Source organism: Prunus mume, linkage group LG8 (genome assembly GCF_029339155.1).
Source record: "Prunus mume cultivar Tortuosa linkage group LG8, ASM2933915v1, whole genome shotgun sequence".
Lineage (NCBI taxonomy): Eukaryota > Viridiplantae > Streptophyta > Magnoliopsida > Rosales > Rosaceae > Prunus > Prunus mume.
In genome coordinates this window covers 6,187,022-6,195,296 of record NC_142705.1, presented here as the reverse complement: position 1 = coordinate 6,195,296, position 8,275 = coordinate 6,187,022, and the positions used below count along the sequence as shown (strand labels likewise).

Below are 8,275 nucleotides of genomic sequence, written 5' to 3'. Positions count from 1 at the left end.
TAATATATGTAATTAAGTAAGGGTAATGATTTCCCCACTCCAATTTTATCCACTTATACTCCTTTTTTAGTTAAAAAAATTGAGTGTAAGTGGATAAAATTGGAGTGGGGAAATCACCACTCTTAAGTAATATCTTAACCTTTTTGAATTACTTTAATTAGTAATTATATTTTAATTATTAATTAGTGTAAAAAAATTATAGAAAAAGTCCACAAAATAATTAATTTCTATTTACTAAGTCTTTTGTGAAATCGTTTGGGTGTCCTAATTAAATTTCTTCATAGCCCGAGAGCCATATCCATTATTATTAGGCTATTACTCGAGTATCTATTATCTATTTTTCATTTTTTACTTTTCTAGAGTTATTACCCGTATAAAGATTATAGCACTTTCACGTTTAATAATATATTATACACGTATGCAAGTATTTCTCATCTTTAGTGCACCTATTTTTTACAAAAATTTCAATAAGACACACAAAATTCATGTATTATACACATAATTTTCACATACTATTGAATAAAAATGATATATATTTTTAAAAAAGGCTAATTGTCTTTAAAAATAGTATAGCCGGTCGGCTATACTCATTTTTCTTAAATTTTTTAAAACAAAAATAGTATAGCCGCACCGCTACTCCTGTTTCACACGTTGCGCTAGGCGTGTCTTTATATATGTATATAAATAGTATCGCTGCCTGGCTATGTAGATTCTTTTTTAATTTTTTAAGGCTTATTTATGTACAAGCCTTTGTGCTTTCAAAGTTGTCTCAGATTACTACATGTTCTTTGAAATGTCTCAAAATACTACATATACTTTTAATAACTGTATCATGTTACCTATTCCACCAGTATTAAGAGACGTTCCGTTACGTGATGGGTTTAATGAGTAATTTGGGGTCTATGTTGGTGGTGGGTGGAGATTTTTGGGAGAGAAATCTTCTGGAGGCTATTGTGATGAGTGGGTGAGGCTTGGTTGTGGATTCAAAGGTTGAGAGGGTGAAGAGGAGAAGGGTGATGAAGACCAAAAGGGCACATATGGAAATTGTGAATTGAGCTTTAGACAAAAGGAGATTATTGGAATTGGTTCGTTTGAAAATTGTGCATACTTTCTGTAGGAGACTTTTCTTCCTAGCTATAAATAGGTGGGCTACAGTAAGCAGATTGATGAAATTGTCCCCCTTTATCCGAGTTCGAAAATCAAGCCCCAAAATGCTTCGAAAGGGCAGTAGAGCCTTAGGAAGCATCTTGGTTACCTTCACCAACCAAAACAATAGCAACTTGCAGATGATTTCTTAATGCTTACAGATAAATCTTAGCTTGACATGAAAGGCTTGTGGCATGGGAGCAAAGTTGCTATGAGTTTAGCACTAATGAGAAAATTAAAATGTTCATAGGGGAAATATAGGATATTAAGGTAGGTTTTGCATAGAGGTTTGGTTGAGAGAGAAGGACAAGAGAGAAGAAAACAGACTTCTTCATTGACTTGTGAATTTACATCAAGTGTTAGAATAGCCTGCCAAGAAGGAAACTATAGAAGAAGGAGATGAACTAAGCACGAAAATTGCTGGTTTTGAAAGTAAGAGAGGAATCTTGCTCTCTGGTTGTGAATGATTCGTTGGGTAGAAGAGGCCCCATTTTATAGCCACTAGAAACTATCCTTTCCCAAGAAACCCTGGTTTCTACCCAATTTGGCTAAGCTCTTCACTTCCTTTCTCATCTCCTCCCTTGACTTTTCCTATATTGGTGAAATTTCTTCTGTCTATTTGCACGAAATCAGGAATTTTGGGAGCTCAAGGCCCCCTTTCCCGTAGCTATTCAGTGGGAGACTCCATTTTTAGCTATTTTTTCTTCTTCTTTCTTTCCTCCTTCCTTGGCCAGATCTGATGAAGGAAAGCAAATAGGTGCACACGCTGGTTTGAAGGGTGTTTCTCCTTCTGGCAGCTTACATGCTAATTATCCCTTGGGTTTTTGCATATTTTTGCTTTGAAACTTGTTTCTTCCTTCCCATCAACTCACGTGGTCTTCTAAGCTCCTTCCATGACTTTGTCTTTCAACCAAACGTTGGAGCCCCTGCTGCCTCTCACTTCTAATTGTATGGGTCTCCTAAAATGACTTATTCAACCTACTAAACAGATGGGCCACCCTTATCAAATATTGGGCTATTAGGGTTATCTTTAGTGGGCCATTTTGACTGGGCTTTTTGGTTGGGTTATTTAGGTTGGGCTATTTATGTTATTTTCCTTTTTGTGCTCACCCATATATTTGGCGCAAGAAATGGGCAGGCTCCGTCTTCCCAAGAACCTGTAACCTCCATTTCTTGGCCCATCAATGGTCTCATAACAACCTATTACCATCCATACCACAACCCACTCAAGCAAGCCAGGCATTTGAGTGGCTTGGGCCCACTTTAGACTTGTAGTGTGGTTGGACATGACATAGCAATTTCTTGCTTGGCATGGCATGTTGTTTGACATGCTTTTTTAATTACGATGCTTGATGGATTTGTAGAGCTACGTATTTTTATGATCTTAATCTCGATTCCTAGCATGACAAATTTATTTATTTGGCATGGCATGCGGAGCGTGACTTGTGCGTGGCAAATTTTATATGCTCCAAATTGGGCATTTCCCGAATAATGTATCATTTTGGGTCATGAATTTATTCGGGCCCAACCGTGGATTTTTTGGGTCTCAACACTTTTGATGAAGAAGAAAAAGAGGAGGAAGGAGATGAAGAGAAAAGCTTGTTACTTTTGTCAACAATGGTTGTGTCGTTGTATTCTGGAAAGAAGACTATAAGCAAACTCATACCCCAAGAAGTGGGAGCTACATCACGTAACGGAATGTCTCTTAATACTGACGGAATAAGTCATGTGAGACAGTTATTAAAAGTGTAGGTGATATTTTAAGATGTTTGAAAGAACATATGATAATCTGAGACAACTTTAAAAGCGTAGGCATGTACATAAATAAGTCTTGTTTTTTTAATATACCTTCCTTGGCTTGAGTGGGCTAAGGCACCTCAGATTCCACCAATTATTTATTTATTTGATTATAAAATTCTCTTTATTTATTTATTTATTTTTCTCTTCTTTCCCATTGGCATTCATTTACCAGCTGAAGCCTGTGAGCTCTCTCTCCCCTCAATCCCTCATCGTACCTCAAACCCCCCAATCACGACCCAAATTTTCGTCCAACTCTAGTTCCGCTAGGGTTTCTAGTATCACTCTGATCCGTCTGATATTGTCACTGAGTTTTTGTAATTTCAGAGTGTGAGACACCTCCGACTATGGGAGGAGGAGGTGAGGGTTCTGTGGACGACGGGACCTACTCCGACGATGGAGATGGAGTCAAGGTCAAGGTCAACGTCAGATGCTCCAATGGCTCCAAGTTCACCGTTCAGATTAACCTCGAATCCACCGTTGGATCGTTCAAGGAAGTTCTCTCATCAAAATGCGACATTCCGGCCGATCAGCAGCGTCTGATTTACAAGGGTCGGATCTTAAAGGACGATCAAACCGTCCAAAGCTATGGTACTATCTGTTTCTGATTTTTTCACCACATTAAACAATTTCTTGTATGTTTGTATTTTGGTGTGTGTTTTGTGGTACAGAATTGAGATGGGTTTTCATTTCACTGCTGTGATTGAATCAATGTGTTCTCTGATCCATTTGTGTTATGTTTTCTTTCCACTATAGATGCATTTTCAAGTTACTTAGGGTGCTAGTTCACATTACATTGTGGCGGAGGCTTGGTGATATGGTTGAAGTTCAATCTTCATCCAATGTGTAATTATGGATTATACAGATACCAGAATGTGTAATGTTGGGTTTGCTCCTTAGGTAATCGACTTGAACCCTTTGATATTATGGTTGAGAGAATTAGAGAAAGCAGGACTAAAAACTTGAATCATAGGGCTGGTGTCACTAGGAGCAGAGAGCTTTCCTCATCTCACACGCATAGAATCTGGTTGCATCTCTTTTCCCCCAAAGGCTTTTGACTATGAAGCTTTGCTCTGAAGTTACCGGGCTATAATTTTTAAATTTTGTTTTTTGAATTGATAGGATGCCAGAATCTCATTTAAAGAATAATTTCTGGGAACCTTGCTTGTTTTATTTGTCTTTGTAGTTGCTGGTAGCGTTGCTTGGGGTGCATGCTCCGAAATTTTTTGTTTAGACATTTGACAATTCCCAGCGAAGAAATCTTTGTTCATGTAGAAGACAACAATTTAGGCTTAAATTATTTGGTAAGTGAAGCTTAAGATTTATAATGGAGCAGTACTGGTTACGTTTGCAGACTTTAAAGATGTTCTGTTATTAAGATAAGTCTTGCTTAACTTTAAATAAAATTAAAAAAAAAAAGAAAAAAGATAAGTCTTGCTTAACTGTGGCTTCTGTTCTTTGGTATCAATAGGTTTGGAGGCAGATCACACTGTTCACTTGGTTCGTGGTTTTGCACCGCCTGCGTCAGCCAACCCTGCTATTGCAACCAATGCTGGAGCTGCAAATTCCACCCAAGCAAGGGGTGTTGGATCCAATGATGGTGGGACATTGGGAGGGTCTGGTTTTGGAGCCTCACCATTCCCAGGACTCGGACTTAATGGTATGGGTGGCACTGGTGGTCTGTTTGGAGCTGGGCTTCCTGACTTTGAACAAGTGCAGCAACAATTGACTCAGAGCCCCAGCGTAATGAGAGACATAATGAACACGCCTGCCATTCAAAATCTTATGAATAACCCTGACATAATGCGGAACTTGATTATGAACAACCCTCAAATGCGTGAAATTATTGATCGAAATCCCGAGCTAGCACACGTACTTAATGATCCTGGCACGCTCCGTCAGACACTTGAAGCAGCAAGAAACCCCGAGCTTATGCGTGAGATGATGCGTAACACTGACAGAGCCATGAGCAACATTGAAGCTACTCCTGAGGGATTTAACATGCTCAGGCGGATGTATGAAAACGTACAAGAGCCATTTATGAATGCGACAACAATGGCTGGGAATGCTGGGAGTGATGGTTCAAACCCATTTGCATCTCTTTTGGGGGCCCAAGGTGGCAACCAAACCAGATCTGATTTAATGAATGGTTCTCCCGCTCCAAATACTAACCCACTTCCCAACCCATGGTCCTCTACTGGCAGTAAGCTCTTGCTCACTTGTTTCTGTTCTACAATGTTTTGGTTTTGAAGATGCAGTTTAAACTTTGTTTGCTTTGAGTCCCTTATGTTCGTTGGGACATATTGCACATCCCTTAATGAACCTTTTTTTATAACATTCTATGTTGTCCGGATAAAGATGTGGTATTTCATCTATCAGTCAATGGCACAAAGTATGACAAGGCAGAAAAGTATTCTCCTTTTCTAGATAAGAGGAGAGTTGGGCTGTGGACTAGATAAGAGGTATTAGGCTTTTCTCATCCTTGGTGAAGCGGAAGATACCACTTAAGCTAGCAGGCATCTTCTCTGATTTCAACTTATAATTGAATTGGTTGCTGCTTTGTCCAAAATAGCAGTGGTAGTAACAATATTAGCCACAATACAATGAAGAACTTTAGGAAACTTTCCAACCTTTAGCTTCCTCTGGTTAAGGTCAAGATTTTTATGTTCCAGTGTTGTTTTAGTCATTAAATCAGTCGTTAACTAGATCTGAATCTAGCAGCTGGAGTTGCCGAAACTAATACCACAGCATCGAATCCTATCAGTGATGCTAGGCTGCAGACACCAACTCCCATAGCTGGACTTAACTTTCCAGAGTTTGAAGCATTGGGTGCCCTGCCACAGGATTACAATTCAATGAATCAGTTTATGCAAAATCCAGCTGTTTCTCAAATAATGCAAAGCCTCATCTCCAATCCTCAGTATATGAACCAGGTATCATTTTATTCTCTAATAGAATAAGCTTGAGAATGAAATTTCTCCTTTCTTAACATTACCCGTCTGCAGATTCTAGGTTCCAACCCCCAGTTTCGAAGCATGCTTGATTCCAATTCTCATTTAAGAGAAATGATGCAAAACCCTGAATTTCTTCGTCAGTTGGCTTCTCCTGAGACTATGCAGGTATATTTGTTCTGTGTGCCTAAGCTTTTGACACATGCATGTGCTCTCTCTCTCTCTCTCTCTCTCCCAGTTCACTTGAACCTTATTTTTTGTGGTTTTGAATGAGTTTAACCTGGGAGACAGTGCTGCTAATGTTTGCATATGTAAGAGTGACGTATGATGTCCAATTAATGATTAAACTTGAAAACGGTACCTATTTGATTCTTGCTTCTTCATTGCCTTTATTTTATCTCTTCTCTCTTGCAGCTGCTCTTGACTGTGCAGCAATCACTTATGTCTCAGTTTGGTCGGCAACAGCAACAGTCAACCCAGTAAGAAGTGACATAATTTTATGTTCGATATGTCTGATAGATATATCCTGAATTGATATTTCTCCCTTAGCTGCCTGAGGATTCCATATTGACCACTATGGATTAATAATTATGCAACTTGATTGAAGTCTGAAACTGTATGTCAACAGTTCTTGGCCAGTTCAATTGGATGTTTTACTTTCTCCTCTGGACTAAGCTTTGAATTGTTATTGTCATTATTTGTCCTGACCTTGCATTTAGTTGTTAAAAAAGTTGGGTGCTGATCACTGGTTCAACTGGTTGGACAAATAATAAATTTAGTCACTTAGTTTAGAAATATTGGCTCAGGATCATTGAATCAACTCCGATTGGAAAATAATACATAACATAACTGTGCATGTTCATTGGTGCTTCCTTTTCAGTGGTCAGGAAGATCGCAGTAAATAAAAACCCCTAGTTTAGTGATATTTCCAATTAAGCTTCATGCTGACTTTTGGCTTTGGCTATGTTTCAGATTGCTGCATCTCATAACTTTAATTGGTTTGTTTCTGTTACCTGCAGGCCTGGCTTGGGCCATTTTTATTTTTTGCCTTGTAATACCATTTGCATTGCTTCTGTTTGATCAGTTGTCATTGTCATTACTGGTTTTTACTCTTAGAGTTGTACTTAATCAGTCTTTCTTGCAGGGAAACAGGTCAGACTGGTGGAACCACAGGTATCCAAGTCAATATCCAATTTCTATTTGCCTTTCTTCGGAACTACTTGTATGCCTGACAGATTTTAGGAGATGTTTGCACAGGCAATTCAATTTGTCTGCATTGCATCACTTGAAACTATTCCTAACAGTGTTTGTCACACTGAATGCTTTACTTGTGATGGGTTGGGTTAAAATTTGGTACATGGTGGGTTATTGTTTCTAATTTTCAATGAATGAAAACCATATTGTGAAGTGAGATTCCAGGAAAAAGTTCCCTGTCATTTGCCTAATTTAAAAGAGAAGAGAGCAATCATTTTTCTGTTTCAAATATATTCATCGCGGTAATTGGTTGCATGCTAATGGTTTTGTCAAATCAGGATCATTCAATAACACGGGGCTAGAGATGCTGATGAACATGTTTGGTGGGCTTGGCACTGGCAGCCTGGCTGTTCCCAATAGGCCTGATGGTTACTACTTACCTATCATTTCTTAGAAAAGGATTTCCTTTGTTTGTTCTGTACTAATCCTATCCCATAATCCTATCCCATATATTTCAGTGCCACCGGAAGAACTCTATGCTGCACAGCTTTCACAACTTCAGGAGATGGGTTTCTTTGACCGACAAGAGAACATACGGGCTCTGATGGCCACCGCAGGAAACGTCCATGCAGCAGTAGAGCGACTTTTGGGGAATTCCGGTTTATAGGTTGTAGTTACAACTTTTCTATTAATCTGGTTATGTTCATGTGGTGGCTGCTGAGATTGGTCATGCTGGACCTGAGATGTATTAAAGTGCCCATTTTGGGTATGAATAAGCTGATAATACGAGCCCTAAGTTTGTGGCACAAGCTATGGTCAATGGATTATGGTCTCTCTCTCCGGAGGTCTGGCAGTCCTCAGTGTAAATGCTTAAGAAAATTTCGTCATATGAATGGTTTGGCAAAATTTGTTTACTAAGGAATGCTTGCAAAATTTTACAAATATCCCATCTTTTTTTTTCTCGTGTCAGAATAACTTGTCTGGTAAGGTTCAACTTCTAATGAACCCAATAATTTTTATACAAATTTATAAATAAACCCAATCCTAGACATGTATTTATAAAAAAAACCCAAGCACTATTTAAACATAGAAACACACCCAAAATCAACCCCAAAGTCAACTTTTTGGGTGTGTTTATAAATAGGTTTTGAGTGTGTGTAATGATGGGTTTTGGGTGTGTTTATAAA

The 8,275-nt window shown here is 38.7% G+C and overlaps 1 protein-coding gene across 2 annotated transcripts; it reads left to right on the top strand.

The window, feature by feature from the left end:
- Window positions 1-3,069: 3,069 nt before the first annotated feature.
- Window positions 3,070-8,006, top strand: LOC103340335 (ubiquitin domain-containing protein DSK2b-like). Of its 2 annotated transcripts, none has more exons than XM_008243735.2 (8): window positions 3,070-3,534; window positions 4,415-5,146; window positions 5,665-5,876; window positions 5,949-6,062; window positions 6,309-6,373; window positions 7,039-7,067; window positions 7,427-7,516; window positions 7,607-8,006. In XM_008243735.2, exons 1-8 carry the CDS (start codon window positions 3,291-3,293, stop codon window positions 7,753-7,755), a joined length of 1,635 nt encoding a protein of 544 aa, XP_008241957.2. In that variant the 5' UTR covers window positions 3,070-3,290; the 3' UTR covers window positions 7,756-8,006. The 2 variants fall into 2 exon arrangements, with proteins under 2 accessions (XP_008241957.2, XP_008241956.2); XM_008243734.3 differs by having other exon boundaries at window positions 3,078-3,534; window positions 5,662-5,876.
- The last annotated feature ends 269 nt before the right edge of the window (window positions 8,007-8,275 follow it).

Bases quoted from the DNA above. Each gene is read 5' to 3' on its own strand.
- LOC103340335 (XM_008243734.3), top strand. From the start codon at position 3,291: ATGGGAGGAGGAGGTGAGGGTTCTGTGGACGACGGGACCTACTCCGAC. The intron at 5,147-5,661 runs GTAAGCTCTTGC...ATCTGAATCTAG, and splicing joins CCCATGGTCCTCTACTGGCA to CAGCTGGAGTTGCCGAAACT. The intron at 6,374-7,038 runs GTAAGAAGTGAC...TCTTTCTTGCAG, and splicing joins CAACAGCAACAGTCAACCCA to GGAAACAGGTCAGACTGGTG.